This window comes from Corvus moneduloides, chromosome 1 (assembly GCF_009650955.1).
Source record: "Corvus moneduloides isolate bCorMon1 chromosome 1, bCorMon1.pri, whole genome shotgun sequence".
NCBI lineage: Eukaryota > Metazoa > Chordata > Aves > Passeriformes > Corvidae > Corvus > Corvus moneduloides.
The window spans coordinates 46,399,935-46,416,692 of record NC_045476.1 but is presented as its reverse complement, the minus strand read 5'-3'; the positions used below and the strand labels follow the sequence as shown (position 1 = coordinate 46,416,692).

The window sequence follows — 16,758 nt, the reverse complement described above, 5'->3', positions numbered from 1 at the left end:
TAAACATTAGTAAGGGAAAATACAGCATCAGTTGATTATGGTGTCAGTGGTACATATGCCAATTTTCAAATACAACAGAATAAATGAAGAGTGAACTAAAATTTTCACTTGCTTTCCATGGACTTTAGAAATTACCATTCTCTCTTCCATGGTCTCTCTTCATGTGTTAAGTCTTTCCTTCTTGCAACCAATCCATAAAAAAAGCATTCTACCAATGAAAGATGTTGGTAACTCAATCCTTCCTTTCTGATTCTCTGTCAAAAGCATCTCAAGTTTCAAGTAAATTTCCTAAATTTACTTTTCCCTATTACATTGCATAAAACCAGAAAGCAAGTCTGTATTACCATTTCTATGTCTTTAGAAAGTAATATAATTTCCCTGGAAAAGTTAAAAAATCCACCATTTATATGTGTTGAAATGTTTGTATCTTAGAAAAAGTATACTGAATATAGGTTTTCAGTTCCTTAATGACAATTTATTCTTCCACGTCTTATGATATCCTTCACCAATTCCTTATAGGACACCAGGCAAGGAATGTAGCAAGGATCCGCTATGGAAGGAAGAAGTAAATAACAGAAATTTGACAAGACAGAGATGGAAATTATATCAATCTCCTTAAACTGAAAGAAAAGGAAAGCAATTTTAAAAGAATTCAGAGAAAATCAGAAATCTTCCAAGCTCTCAACAGGTATGACAGTGATCTCCCTGGATTTGGAGGAAAAAAAACCTGTTGGAGGAAACCTTTGATCAGTGCAGCCACTTTCTCTTGATGGAAAAAGGAGATTTGCAAGATGGAATTCCTAACAACATCACAAACATGGACAAAATGAGAGCACTGGCACAGACTACCACATCCAGAGAAAGATTCTTAGCACATTATGAAGACAATCTTTCAGAGGAATCACTAAATTCAAGGACAGAGTTTACATGCTCTCAGACAAAATTACCTCATACTGAAAAGCCCTCTTTGCATATAAATGGCATCAACGGGAACAGCATCTAGCAAATGGCTTAGGCTAAGACAAAATAAACATGGATGCCAGTTTTACTACTTCCTTGTGGAAAGAGAGGAAGGATGCAAGTGCTGTAAACTCTCCTTGCGGAGTGGAGGGGCAGTGACAACTTCACTGCATTGCTTTCTGTACCCAATTTTTCTTACTGCAAAATTATCGAAAAACCCATAGAAACAAGCTTGTTCTTTACATCTCTTGATTATGCGTGGACATACAGTGAACAAAGTCAGGAAAAATAAGATTATAATTGCACAGGGGTGGCTTGAAATTAAAACAATAAAGTAACATCATCTGTGTATGAACAAGACTAGATAGGCTTGTGTAGATGGAAAAGGGCTGCCTCCGAATAGATTTAAGACAAAGTTGTCCATAGGGTGAAGGTATGTAAGTTGCATACATGTTCACAGTATATTTAACATGTAAGGACAGAGGCTATGTAACCACTTCTGGCTCAACTGCCAAGAAAAGCCACAGGTCAAAGAGGAACCAAACTGGTTTCAGCACCACTTTTGGACACGGGAAGAACCAAGGAGGAACACCTTGCACTCCTTGCCATCTTTCTTCTGCACGCTCAGTGTCAGCCCTGTTGGCTGGCACACAAGAAATGCCTCAGCCAGCAGGACCACATTGCCTTTTTGCAGCAAGGAAGGAAACATCTGGTAAGCAGAAGCTGTAAGAAGTCAGGGGGAGAAAATGGAATACAAAAGTCTTTCTCATACTAGATCTTCTGCCTGTTTGAAATATGAGCAGAAGAAGGAATACACCTTGTCTACACAACCCACAACTTTGAGCAATCATCATTTGTCATGGAGTTTAAGCCACAGAGGAAAGAACTTTATCTTGACACATGGGGTAAAAATTAAACTTATATATATGTGCAGAGATGTATTAAGAAATTATCCAACACAGCAGTCATGGGTCTCTGAATCATAAAGTAAGTTAACAACACAAGTACGAAAAGTGAGCTTTTTTAAGGCTATATATTTATTAGAAGCAGTATTAATGTATGAATCCACCTTGAAAGAAAATAAGTGTCCTTGAGATGTTAGATTCTATCAGCCAAATTGAATGTCTGCATCAATGGCTCTCCCTAAAAGTCATAATTAGGTCATTAAAATATATTTAGAAAAATAGCCTGTAAAATAAAGTTAAAAAATACTCACCTTCATTTTATTTCATAGGTCACTGTTATACCATCTAATAAGATAATTAAAAACATGCAAGCAGCTGGTACTGAGGCTAAACAGATTAATGTAATAGTCTGTAGTCATATGTGCTGGCAAGGGGTTCACCTCTTTGGCGAGGAGAAGGTCAGCTGCCCTTGGGAAAGGAGGAGAAAGAGTATTTCTACTTTCCAGTGGCACTGCATTGCAGATACTGAAACTAAAGACCCACATCTATTTTTCTTCTCCTTTTGGTGAAGTCCAGCCCATTTCCATCCAGAAAAGGCTTTAACCATAGCAGTAAAATAATACAGTAGAGCAGAGCTCAAATATTTTCCTTAAGTTTCTTGCATTTTAAAGCTGAAAGTTACTGTATATTTAAATCCTTGCTCAAATGTTTCTAATAGTGAACTTCTAATTTTGATGACATGGTTCTAGGAAGTAATTTTCATAATTTCTTATTAGCAAAGCTTCTTCCCAAGTACACAAAGAATACTTCCATCAGGGCCTGAAGACCAATGAGAAAATTCTCTGTGACCTGACAGGACAGATTCACAAACTCAAAGAATATTTAGAAATATATGCCAATCACATGTGCTTTTCACTTAAATTACTTACAAACTTTATGACCTAAAGGGCAATGCTCACTATCTGAACACATGCAGCATTAAAAACAGAGACAACTAGTATCAATCAACACAAGCAACAGTCACAAACTCTAAGGTGACACCTTCATGTTAAAAATAAAACCATACAAATAGTTCTGGAGCATCATAAATATATCAAAGGATAATGATATGTCATCCTTTAGTAACACACACACTTGGAGTCTTGTACTGAATAGTGACAAACTGTCCTTTAAAGCAGAAAATGTGGGAATTGAGCAACCTCTCCTGGGGTTTATTTTTTATTGTGGTATAACCAATATGTTTTTAAGACCACTTCAATAACAAAACTTATTAATATTCAAATATTTTTGGAGCCATCTCTTCTCCTAATTAAATTGTAAAAGCCAATTACTTATAAAATAGAAAACAACTTTTGTTTCAGCAGAAATTTTCAATAGAATTTTTCATGTATCAACCTTCTGCATGCATGACATCTACCATGATCCAAAGATGCCTTTGCCTCTTTTAGGGCAAAATTTCACTAGCTGGTCTTTTTAAAGTATGATAGACTGAAACACATTGGGTAAACAAGACTATCATTAGTTTTGCCAAATTACTAACTTACTAAAACAATAATCCTTGATAGTATCCTAAAGTAAGTCAAAATCTCTAATGAGTCCTTAAAGAAATAACAACCATATAGCAATTTTACCTTTCAAGGTAGTTCAGGATTCACTTTTCATCTTTCGTAAGGTATTAGATGCTCATTTTTACTTAACATGCAGTCCAGAACTATAACTATCAAAACAATATTCAACCCAACCATCAGATTTACAGCCAGTCTCATAATATGATAGGAATTACTTGCCACTGCACAAAAAATATACATTTCACACCTGAAACACTACTGCTAAATAACAGGGATAGCTTGCCATCTATGAAAAGTCAGAGGTTACTTTCATATATGTGCATAGATATACACCTCCCCAAATCACATACACGCATATATAGCTTTTTTATTATCTTGCCTTTAATTATATCAATAATACTTTGGCAATGATATATGGGACCCCTCTGAAAAGACTAATTAACTTCAGTTTTCTAAGTTGGGCTGTAATCCTCTCTGACAGAATACGACTATTGTTCAGTGGAACTTGTAGCCAATGTTGTATTTAATATATGCACTTTGGACTAAGGAATATAGAGATACAAAGATCAGTTTAATCTCCACTTAATCTGTGGAGCATTAAAGAGTCACTAAGGTTTAGGCTGATTTAGGTAAAAGATACCATGCTCTGTCCTCCCACTTATTTGTAGCTGTCCATGCTAGCTACATTTCCTGCATTGGCACTGATTCCATGGGAAGTTTTGGCAGGAGGATACTGCAAGTGAAGTGATCAGAAAGGTCTCCCTCTGAAGAAGGAACAGGTTGGGCTGGGTTAGCTCCCTGGACTAGCTCCCTGAGAGATGAGTGCTACTGCCTGAGTGGAGCAGGGGTGAGAAGAAGGGCTCAACCCCAGCTCCACAGCTTACACTCTCATGGAACCAGAGCCCAGATAAAGCTGGCTGCTTCTTCTTCAAGTGTTACCACTTGGCAGATACAACAGCTGGTGCTCTTGAGTTGATGACTTTCAGGAATAAGTGTCCTGGCCTTAATGGCAGAGAGCTCTCAGCTTTCTTTTGCTGCTCTGGTTAAATTCTGTCTTGCCTATTTTTGAGAAATTGCTGTGGTCTCTGTATCTACATATGCTTCTCACCTAAAAAACATGAAGATTATCCTGGGTGGTATTTTTCAGCCCTTCTTTTAACTTAGACAGTATGTTGCATGCAGAAAACACAAATATGACAAGAAACAGAGTCATGCAGAACCCTAAAATGGATCTTCTAATATATTTTATCAAAGTGAATAAGCTAACTACCCTACGTGTTTTATATCATTACGAAGTAAGTTTCATTAGAGTTGACTTACTAGGATACAGAAAATTGGCAGGGTACCTAAATCAACCCTCCCCAGTCCCACTGTGTCCCTGCAGGCACAACCTTTTTTCCAACCTTGCTCTCAGTCCAGAAGCTTCCTCTGGGTGTTTGAATCGCAGCAAACTCTTTGCTGTTCCCTCTCGGTCCTTACAAAAAGTCTTTCTTTTCAACATCCTCAAGACCAGGCTGTTTGCTCCTTGCTCTCCTCGGCAATCTCTCTGTCTCCAGACTGCAACAGGTTCTCCAGCATTGTGTCCCTCCCTGCCACCCCATGCCCGAGGCTCCCCGTGACCAGCACAGCTCACTGTCTGCACCATGGTGCAACACTCCCCACCCAGCCGGCTGCAACCCGGACAAGGCGACCAGGCAGGTTCCTCCTGCCTGCCTGCACCTCTTTGAAGCACGGATTCCAGCAGAGTACAAACCGAAAAAAATCCCAACCAATACAGTCCACTAAATGATTCCAAAATAATCATGTGGTAAGCTTGTTTTGTTTTATCATACTTAAACATGAAAATCAGATGTAATCCTTCTGGTTAGCACAAATCATACTATTAATTTATTAGTCACAAGGACAAAGATTTTTTTGTAGCAGGGGCAGTATTTTGCAGGGTGAAAGATGAAAGATACACCTGCTGATTAGCTTTCTGTGCTTTCAAGCACAAGACACCCTCTGGTATGTACCCAAGCAAGATTCAAGCTCAATGATATTGCTGAAAAAAGTTTCTTTAACTGCTGCTTACTGCCAACAAATTGAAATATTATTTTGCTGTCAAATAATCTCAAATGTTACTAATCCTGGCTTTGTTTTTTCACACAAAATAATGAGGAAATACAGTTCCATGTGGTCCATAGATCAAGCTACTTTGGAGAAGATCAAAAAGGTTTTCACTGGTGAGTTGAATATTTCAACATTTAGCTTAGTTGCTGTGAGCTTACTTTATTGCATACTTTGGAGGAAAAAACCTGCAAAAAACAACCTTAAAAATGTTTAGACTTACAAATATCTTGTACTTTCATTAGTTAAGCATTTTGAACAACTTTCTAAAAAAAAAAGTAATCCAGAAAACAAATTTCCAGATAATTTCTTAATCAAATCCTTCCTGTTCTTTAGTTCACTGACTTTCATTTAGATTGCACAATCCTCCTAAAGTAGGACCTGTTCTTTTGCTTTAAATAGATTATGCTTCTTATTATAATCAACTTCCTAAAAATTAGAAAATAAATATAAAAAATTACCAACCTGTAAGAAATAAAAGTTCCATCTGATTCTGAGGTGTGGGGTGTGCTTCCATTTTCATTTGATCCTCCTAATATAAAAATAAGAGAAAACATCTTTGTTGTAAGAAAAACAAATGTTGATGATAACTGCAACTGATTTTACCATATATGGTAACTTTAGTTATAACAAAACTCACCTAAAACTTACATAGACAAATCTCAACTTTAACTCTTCAAATTCTTACAGGTATCTTAACTAGCCTCCGTGTTCAAACTGGAGTCGCAATGTTCTGAAAATCTGATACTTAATTTCACTTAAAGTTTTGATTGAGGCCCTTCTCAAATTATTAAACACAGTTTAACTAGTCTAAGGTTACAGAAGTACACCATATAAGTAGACAAGCTGGATTTTACCAACATTAAGTAAAAAAATGTAAAAGTTCATCTGTTTTGTAAAAAATTCTGAGTTGAATTTGTGATACCAGGGTTTTTTTGTCATAGGATAAGTTCAAAACTTCTCTGAAAGAACCTATTAAGACCTCCGCCAAACATCTTGTTTTACGTCCTGTGGGCTGGTGATACATAGAACCATAATGTTACCAGAAATCAAGGATTACAAGGAAATTTTCCTCTCTATAACGACTTCTATTGAAAGACTGCTAAAAGCCAGGAGTCATGTATTTACTCTTGTCCTGTTTTATACTGTTTATTCTTGCCCTGTAATTTAGCTTGATAGTTCTTCTATGTCCCTGTGTGCCTCCTTAGTTAATTTACAGGTAGCACTGCACACCTCTGATCTGTGTTCTGCTGACTGAAATCAAGTTCTCGCAGTCTTTTTTCTAAATGATGCTTTGTATTCCCTGTGTTCTTTAACTCAGTCCTTCTTACATATGGGAAAGAAGGGACAGGAGCTGTAGACAGCATACTCGAAGTTTAGACAGTTGATAATTTGGACAGTGGTTTTCTTCTCTATCAAACAAATCTTGCTCGATACAGTCAACAGTCGTGCCACTCCATCCTGCAGTTTCACAGCCATCCTTAACCAACATGCCTACACACTTACTCTCCACTTTTTATTTACAGAGAGAAGTTTGCAGTTTACACTAAAAATTCTTGCTAGTGCAATACTGTAGTTCACACAATGTCATGCTGTTTGTAGTCCTCTTTTCTTCAGAAACAACCAGTCCTACCTGAACACTCTATTTGTGCTTGCACTAGATATTACCTTCAAATAATTTTACTTAATAAAAGGCTATCAGCTCTTGTTCTGTGGCAAGACAATAAATGAAAATATTGGATAAGACTGGTTCAACCCCAAGCTTCACTAAAAATAATTCATTAAAATCTGCATTTCTCTATTTATCCTAAAACTACTATACTTCACTAATCCCCATCCTTTTTATTTCACATAATCTCCTGTGACACTACATCAGATGCTTTATTGAGGTCCAGATAGACTTAATGCATTTCCTGAACATATATTTTGACAAGCAAGCAGGTTAGTTGGCCACAATCTCCCATTTAACACAAAACCCCTACAATAAAGGTTATACCATTTGCTTTACTTTTCTCTCTTACTTCTTTCTTAAAAGCTTTTCTAAAGCATAGATGATGGTCAGCCCATGCAGGTGCTTTGCTATCACCTTTCTTTTCCCTGTTAATCTAGGTACAGGTACCTATTTTTTTATTTTGTATTTCCACTCATCAGCCATGAACTAAAATAGTAAAAAATTGTTTCATGCAGCAGCATTCATCGGTATTCTTGAAAGACATTTACCCTGCAAGTCAGATGCTTTAATCTCTATTAACTCTGCTAATTTACAGTATCCACCCAACACTCCCGTTTATTTTATTGATTTATTTTCAGGCCTTTGCCTGAAATTCTATTTTTACTGAAAATTATTTTTCCTTTTCAGATCATACCTGGATTACATTGAGTATCATTTGACCATTCACACTGGAGAATGGTTCTAATTTTCTTCCCTAGAAAGCTTCTTTCCATAATCAAGTAATATTTTCTTGTTTATTTAAATTCTCATCCTATGGTCTAATTCAACTTAATTTTTGCTATTTGTCGCTACAACCCCGTACTTTCTGATATCCAGGATGTGGCCTTCTCTGCAGATCAAGCTGTTTTTCTGTTTCTTTGAGGATCTCTGCTTATTCTAGACATTCCTTAAAAAAATACTTAATCATTCACTTCGGCATAGAACTTCCAAGTGTTTCTTTTCTTGTCTAATTTGGAATGCAGGGGTTTTTATTAACTTTTGCACCTTTGTCTAAAATAAATCCCAAACCTCTACTACATCTTAGTCTAAAATCATTCAGTCCAGTTGATTTCACTAATTAGCTCTCTCAATTTATTTTGAAAATGGAAATCCTACTTAATCAATCTGCTTTTTGTTTACTAAATTTAACTAAATTAACAACACCAGATATTTCATCCAGGAGCCGACCCTCCCGTTATTAATAACCATCTGTTCATTTTTTTTTCTCATATCTTGTAAAATAGTGTCCCATATTGGGACAATTTTCAGTAATACGCTTTTTCATATATTACCGATCTCCACATCTGATCCTGAGCATTCAGACAAATGACTGAACTATGTTCAGTCTCTGTTAAAGCCATATGGCCAGGTGCAGTGGTATTGGGCAATGGCTACAGGGACACAGCACATCAAAATGGGTCCTGAATGCACTACTGCACTTTATTTGTACTTGAACAACTCCTAAGCATTTGCCTACCAGACTAGTGAGATTGAAAAAGAAAACTCATTCACAATGCTAAGTTGATATACTGAAAAAACATGTCTTTTCAAGAATAGCAACATAATCCTCCTCCTTCCTGAAGAATGAACTTTAAGACTATCTCAAAAAATGCCTGGACTTTATGAGCTTTCAACAAAACCATTAGCCCTGCTCAAAGAGTGAACAGGACATTGCAAAGATAACAAGGATAATAGCTGTTCTCTCACCAGGATCCCCACAGTTGTTGGGATCCTGGGTCTCCTACATCCACTGAGGTGTTCTTCACAAACTACTCTAAGTGTAGCTTGCTTTTTTCTGAATACAGTAATTTCCTTTATTTAATGACCGCCAAAATACTTTAGCATTTTTAATTGTATACCCATCATTAATAAATCTCATAATCATACAAGTTACTGTTTGGGCACTTTTTTGCAAGCTGCTTTTGCTGCTTCATCATGTCATTAGTAGCAGCTCCCAAAATTGGATAGGGCTAGGTGTATTCAGCTCTCAAACCCAGGATTTAGTGGAACAGACCCTTCTGTGATTGCTCCCTTGCTCTACCCCTTTAAGATGGGTATGTCTGTTATGGCACCTTGAAAGATGATTAAGACGTCTTTCACTGAAAGTGATAAAAATCATAAAGCAAAGAGCAAAGTATTCATTTTCTTAACAGAAGACTCCCTAAATTTTACCTAGTTTAAACCAAAAGGCTTTTTAGCAAATCCTATTAAGTTTCCATAGTTAGTGATATAGAGGACAAATGAGACTGCTGCTTCACTAAGTAATGACATTAAGCTGTGGGAATCCATGCCCTGGATCACCTCTCCTCAGGAAAGTTCCAGTTACGCCTTCTGAAAGATACCGTGAACTCTCAGTAGAACAGATATATTACTTCTATCTTCTTCACTGATAATGACCCAAATTTCTGGTAAAATGGGGATGTGTACTGAACAGTTAGGAACAGAAGATTCATGATGCTCATAACAAAAACTGTAGTCTCCTTTAAAAAATTGATTCAGTATTATCCTAATATTTAGTTTCTTTCTGAAACTCAGTTATGGGAAGAAGGGTTTTGCTTAAGAAACAGAGGATACTCTACTAACCCTGCTACGCACCTTCTGAAAAGCTTTCCTAACTTCAAATGCACAAGCTGGGGGAAAAAAGGTAAAATAAATCCTGTCACACTTTCAGAGAAAAGAGAAGGGAAACGAGCAATACTGTAACAAGCATCTGTATCAAAGTAAGTATGGCTTTCAGCACTAGAGCAGTTACTGGTTTTAATACAATAATAAAATAAGGCTGTATCCTTCCAAAGGGACTGAAAATTACTTGGTTTGCTGCTTCTTTAACTAAGCAACTCCCTCCTCTGGGAATGAAAACTCTCCGAAATTGCCCCATTTCAGCAAGGTCTGTTCTTGTGTACAGAGACCAACAGCTAAAGGGAGCTGGGCCCTGGGTAGCTGGGACCTGACACTACTGGACACAACTGGAGGCAGTTATAAGACAAGTTGTGTAACTCAAAATTGACACTTTTACTAACTAATCAAAAAAGAACATTTCAAATGCAGGCTTCTTTAGACTTCTGAGATGCATGGAGAAGGATTTGCAAACGGTACACTTGCTAGGGTACTAGATTCACCCAGAACACATGGGCTTGTCACTTGCAGTAACTGTTTTCTTGCCAAGAACATATTTGAGATTATAGGCATAGCATAAAATGGGAGAAACCAGAATAAGGAAGCTGTGAAATACACTTCCTGAAGATTATCTGAAAACTATGTGTAGAAATTGTAACAAGGAGAAGCCCAATTGAAACTTGCACACTACTTTCTTTTGACGGTGATAGAATCACAGAACTATTTAGGTTGAAAAAGACTTGTAACATCATCAAGCCTTAACACTAACCCAGCACTGCCAAGTCCAGCATTCAACCATGTCCCCAGGTGCCACATCTTTAAAAAAAACAGATGTCTTTTAAATACCTCCAGGGATGGTGACTCAACTGATAGGGTATTTTCTCACAGAAGAGCTTTTTCCAAGGTGCAGTGCACAGCTTCCACTTCAGATAATAAGAAGAAACTGGACAGCATTTCAAAGCCCCAATTCACAGGTGGGAAGACACTCTGGGTATGCTCCAGGCACAATGAACACTGAGCTTAAGCATGTACTCAGCAAGAGTAAAAAAGCATGTGAAGAATGATGTAGGGATCAGACATTTCTTCCTCAACTCTTTCATTACATCTTGAAAACAGCTATTTCCCGTGAGAAGTAAAAATTCAGCACTGGACTTCTTATGGAGAAGGCATGGGATACTGTTATAACCAGCTCCAAGTCAACAAAGACAAGAAGCTTGAGTGACATGGCCTTGCTTGATGGCTGCACTCCTAACTTAAAAAATAATCAAACTATTTTTGTTTCTTTTGAAAATATACTTTGATACTGAAGAATTGTCTTCAAATATATACATATTTCTGCATGCATGTATACACACACATATGCATGTCTGTATGTGAGCACATGTGTATTTATATAGTGCAAACCAATTTACCAATCTTGTGTCAGCTATGAAAGGGTTTTATGGCTGGCAGTTTAGGAATTTGTGATAAAATGATCCTATTTAAGTGACCGAACTGTGCATTTCCCTGCTTACAAGTGTCATAATGGAGACAGATCCTTCTGACCTGTTTGCATTCTGCTTAATGTTTTTCTTTGTATTCTAATCAGGGGTTAAAATGTTGTTAAAACACAAAATTTATTTAACAGTTGTGAAAATTTAAGTTGATATAAACACTCGATCATTAATGCAGTGTTTTATGATTAGAGACAAGTCAAATTTTAACACAAATCTATGCTTGCAGTCTAAGGTTGTCAATTCTTATAACACGACTTCAAATTTCCATGCTATATTAATTTTCAGCATATTTAAAGCTTAATAATTTAATGATTTATCCAATTTTAATTTATACTTTCAAAACCACTTTGAACAATCTGAGGTGCCACTGGAGATCACAACAGTGGTCCTGGTTAAGTCAAATAATAATTATAGCGCTTTCACTTTAAAGATGAGATTATTTTTAATTATTGAGTGAAGTACTTGAGGTACCATACTTATATAATTACGCTACTCATTAAATGGTTATTGAAAGCTGAAATGTAATTTTAATGACAGCTACCTATTTTTCTTTGCACACTTTATAGATGACAGATCAGTCAGGAATTCTAGTTTGCTCAAAAAATCCTTGCAGCTGCACTGGTTCTTTCAGGTGTAAAACAATTAAGCTGTTCTTTTTTTAAAACTTTAAACACTTTTTTTTCCTCAAATGATATTGATATAATATACAGAAACTAGTAAAAACAGAACAATAAAGCATGGATATTTTTTCTTCTTCACAATAATATCACAATGCTGTCCCTAAACTATATACCTTCCAAACAATATCCCCCCCCCAAAATAGTGACAATACAAATATGGAATAAAATTTTTAGTCAAAATGTATTCCTCATATAATACAAACAACAACAAAAAAATTGCTTAACAGATTGCAGACCTTTATTGTGAGTATAAAGGGGTAATCAACATACAATAAGCATTTTACTATGCTTTAAAACTATATATAATACCATGAGATCCCTTTGCTTTTTCTAACACTAAGATTCACAACTCTTCAAACATAAAATTCTTTTGTACTATTTACTCCACAGATAGATATTCATCAGACTGATCTGGATAAAATTTATTCGAACACGTAGGCATCTCTCACAATTGACACTACAGAGCTCTGGTCTCAGAAATGAGCACCTAAACACTTATGCTCTGTATCTTAAGCCTTTATATGCAATGTTTGAAAATCAGGGTATTTCTCTGTTGTTTCAAAGACCGGTATCTTGTCCAAATTAAGCTTTCCTTTTTCACAATGAAAACCAAACAGAGAAGTAAATTTGTTTCATTAACAATATTAAAGCAAAGATTTCTGAGTTTGCTGTATGGGGAAAAGGCAATAAAGTTTTGAAGAGGGAAAAACTGCTTTGTTCCTTCAATCCCCTGGTTGAAATTAATTATAGCAAATGTTTATGAAAACATCTGTTCCATACAGTTATAAATTCTTAATTTTAGCATGGGCGATTCCAAGCTCCTCTATTATTTTGAAAGAGAACAGTCTGACAACTGAAAGGTTTACAAAAGACCAGACAATTCGTATTTCTACAGCACCAAATATGCAGTTTGGAAAGTCTTCAGGATCTCTGCAGCCAAGGAAAAATAAAATAAAATACAAAAAGCCTAAGACGACAGAAGCTTTCTGATAGAAAGAAGCTGATAGACCAAAATGGCAGTGGGAGGGGAAAAAAAAAATAAAAGGAGAACTAACCCCGAAAACATACGGCAAATTGAGATTTTACTACAGAAAGCACATCTTTCAGAGGGGAAACGCCGCGGAGCCGCGGCTTTCCGCGCGCGGGCTGCGGGCGGGGGCCGGGCGCTGCCGCGCGGGGCCAGCAGAGGGCGCTGCAGAGTTTGGGAAGCGGCGGCCGCCCCCGCCGCGGGCTCGGCCCCGCGCGCAGCCGCGCAGCCCCCTCAGCGCGGAGCCTGCGGCCGGAGCAGCGCACAGCCGCCCGGAGTAATGCCTCCAGCCAAAGAACTAAGTGCACGGCACTGCTGATATTTATTAAACAATTACCAGGCTGGAAAGTTGGAGAACGTTTCACTCTGAGCAAGTTCGGTTTTCTGAGATAAATATGATGCAACTTTTGGGTGAGCGATCTTTCACGTATAAACCTGGCTCTCTATCCCTCGCTTCAAGTTCATTTAGCATTAGAAGCACACTTTGAATGCATGGAGCACAGATTTCTGACAGCATTTTAGTTTTATCATCTCTGCTCTAAAATACTGTATTTTGCCACGAATGAAATAAAAACCTATACACTATGATAATTACTGATATATGAAGATAATTCATTATGAGATGAACTAATGAACTCGCCATTTAAAGTGCAAAAGTCAGAGAGGCTGAAATATTTTGTTTAACCTACAGTACTGACATGAAAAAAATATATTAAGCACTAACAGTGTTTTTTCCCCTTTAAGCTCATTTGAATTATTAAAGGAACATAATTGTAAAGCACAATATAGTACCCGTAGAGATGCCAATCTTGCGATAGTGAAAGCTGGTCACACTTAGAAGTAGGTAAGGAACACTGGCACCAAGGTGCAAAATCAAAGCCTGTTTTAGCCCTGCTGAAAGCTGTTTCAACAGTATGACAGGCAGACACATTGATTTGCATTTAGAAACAAAACTTCTGGAATAATATCTTGTACCGCATGTTGCTCAAACCCAGTCAATTCTGGTGTCTTTTGGATTGCTGACTTACGACAATCAAGTGGCACCTTCCATGATCTTTGCTTATAAAATCACAATTGTGTATGTGTATATGCATATATGTGTAAACTCAGTGTATTCTCCAGGCAACATCTCTGTTTGAAACATTTTTTTCTATGCACTTCTGTTTAAATCAAGACACATGAAATTAAGAGGGTTTCCATTTTAAGTGAAACTGCTTCTGAGTGTTCACAAATCTAAACAGCAATCCTGTCATTAGGTTAGTCTGTAAATGAACATGCCACCATTCCCCATGTGAAATGTATGCGTGAAAAAGTGTGGATGGGAAAAGATATACAAGGGTCTAGATGACTGATTCTGAAATTAGAATGTAGCATCAGTGTTTAAGAAATGTAGTCCCATGCAGTTCAATTTAAAATAAATTCAACAATAACTACATTCAAGGGACTTATTTATGATATTTCTTTTCCTGTTGAAGCCTCTGCATTTACCAAAATAGACTGAGCTATATACACTGTACTCTGAACTAAAACCAATATAATACACAAGAGTAAGAAATTTTACTCGAAGGGCACTGAACTAATTCATATGAATGCTTCAGAAGAATTCCCAGGTGATTGAAAGTTACCAAAATCTCAAATACTTTATATCCAGATGTGTTTTAATATAATCTCTCTAGGCATGATGGGAAGGAAAAAAGTTTAACTGTGATGCAAATAGTGATTTAAACACTTCAGAAAATGCATGTACATGGAAAAATAGTTTGACTTCCCATTTAGTGGGAACCACACAACACTAGCTTATATAAGCAAATGTGACTCCACTGAAGTCAATACACATTTAGTCCAGTAATGCCTGAACTGAATTTGCTACCAGCAGCAATAAGACTGGTAGAACAAAAAATCCACAGGGTAAGGTAAAAGGTGATTCTTCTAAGTGTTTTTCAGTTATTTCTCCCAGTGCACCTGTCTTTGGTCCATAGTATACTATGCCCACTTCTGTTCATACGCTAGTGCCTGTATCTGCCACATAACCTGGCTGATCTTTTATCATGTATAACTTAAACAAATTCCTAGGTCATCTCACCAAGTGTGACTCAAAGGACTCCAGGATAAGATACATTTTGGTGTAGTCTGATTGAAGTGGAAACTGTATACCTAATAAATAACATCATCGCTAACTTCAGTAAATTCTTTAAGAGCACACACAATTTTCAAAATCACAAATTAGCAAAATTAGTAAAACAGAGGACAGAGTAATGCAGTTTAACTAGGGACAAGCAGCATAACTAGACTTTGCACAGAAAGAAAAAAAAAAATCTTAGAAGCTGCCTGGCTTCATTGCTAGGAATTTACACCCTGATGATATACAAATGCTGAGTGACTTATACTTGCATCCAGAAGAATTTAGCTAATTTTAACTTATAAACAGCCTAAAAGGCCTTTGAGCTATAAATTGCAATAAACTAAAGATGGCAAAAGGCAATAAACATGAGTTAATGACTCAGCATCCTCCTGAGATAGCACTGGTCATGCAGCTTTGCTTAATCTTAGACATGCACAATCACTATAAAAAGGTGGTCTCCAGAGACCATTTATACTAAGAAAAACATACCATCTCTTTACATGTTTGAAGGCTACTATCGTCCTTTAACTTACTTCAATTACATCCTATTTTTAACCACATTTCTATCTTATAGATTGTTGCAATCCTTCTGTTTGGGATAATAAATCATATGGATGTATAGTCTGATTTTCATATTCAAAAGCAGTAATGCATATTGCATTGAGCTTAGGAAAAAAAAAAAAACTGAAGCAAAAAAGATTGATCAGGAGTTTTCTAGCATTCTGTTGTTTTTCCAAGATTAAATGATAGTAGAAGACAAACAAGAAAAGATTAAGTGCCCTTTTATTGAAATAGAACTGCCCTTTCAACAAGGAGCTAGCTGATCTGAAACTGTAACAGGTTTATCAGGAGAAAAGCCAACCTGGCCAGGGAGCCACGTGGCAGTGATATGCAGCCTCACCTCCTAAAGTTGGGGAGGTGGTCTCATGATAACCAGGACCAGGAGTTAAAAAGAGCTTTGCTTCTTTGCTGTTTCTTATCAAAGGACGCTACTGCAGCAGGCTGATGACTTACAGCATTGCTGATGGATGTGAAAGGCTTCTGAAAGCAAAATGTGCTCTCCTGGACCTTCTTTCTGGAGTGCAAATGTGTTTAATGAAAACATGAAAAATCATGCCACTTTCCTTTGCCCAGCACATGCATGCAAAGAGGGACAGCCTGAAATCAGACCATCCACCACACCGTGGTGACATGTGTGTAATTAGCTACTTGCTCGTCTGGAATGGGAAAACAGACAGCATTTATGGCTAGGAAGCAACCAGAAAGAATAAAAGAATTTCAGAATAATAAATGAATAAAAGAATTAACGGAAACACAGAAATTTGGGCACATGAGAAACTAAAGGGCAGAGGAGCTACTTGGCATCCAGTGCAAGGGCTGGCACTACCCCCGAGAGGCAGCAGCAGAAATATGGCTCCAAGGAAGAGGAAACAGACCAGAAGCTTCAAGTAAGGAAGTTGTCATTGAGATGCAAGACTGGGCAACACCTGGGCTTTCCTTAAATTCTACAGTTGTAAAAGCACACAGTAAGAGGTGAAGAAAGTCCCATGTGCAGGAATGTGGGAAG

At 37.1% G+C, this 16,758-nt stretch overlaps 1 protein-coding gene across 8 annotated transcripts in view; it reads right to left on the bottom strand.

Moving 5' to 3' along the window:
- The window catches only part of TBC1D5 (TBC1 domain family member 5), a 316,694-nt gene that overhangs the window by 151,035 nt on the left and 148,901 nt on the right, over positions 1–16,758 (bottom strand). For all 8 annotated transcript variants that reach the window (XM_032108463.1, XM_032108473.1, XM_032108445.1 and 5 more), the window contains one exon: positions 6,005–6,071. In XM_032108463.1, the coding sequence (XP_031964354.1) occupies positions 6,005–6,071 (67 nt within the window). The remainder of the gene's footprint in view (positions 1–6,004; positions 6,072–16,758) is intronic.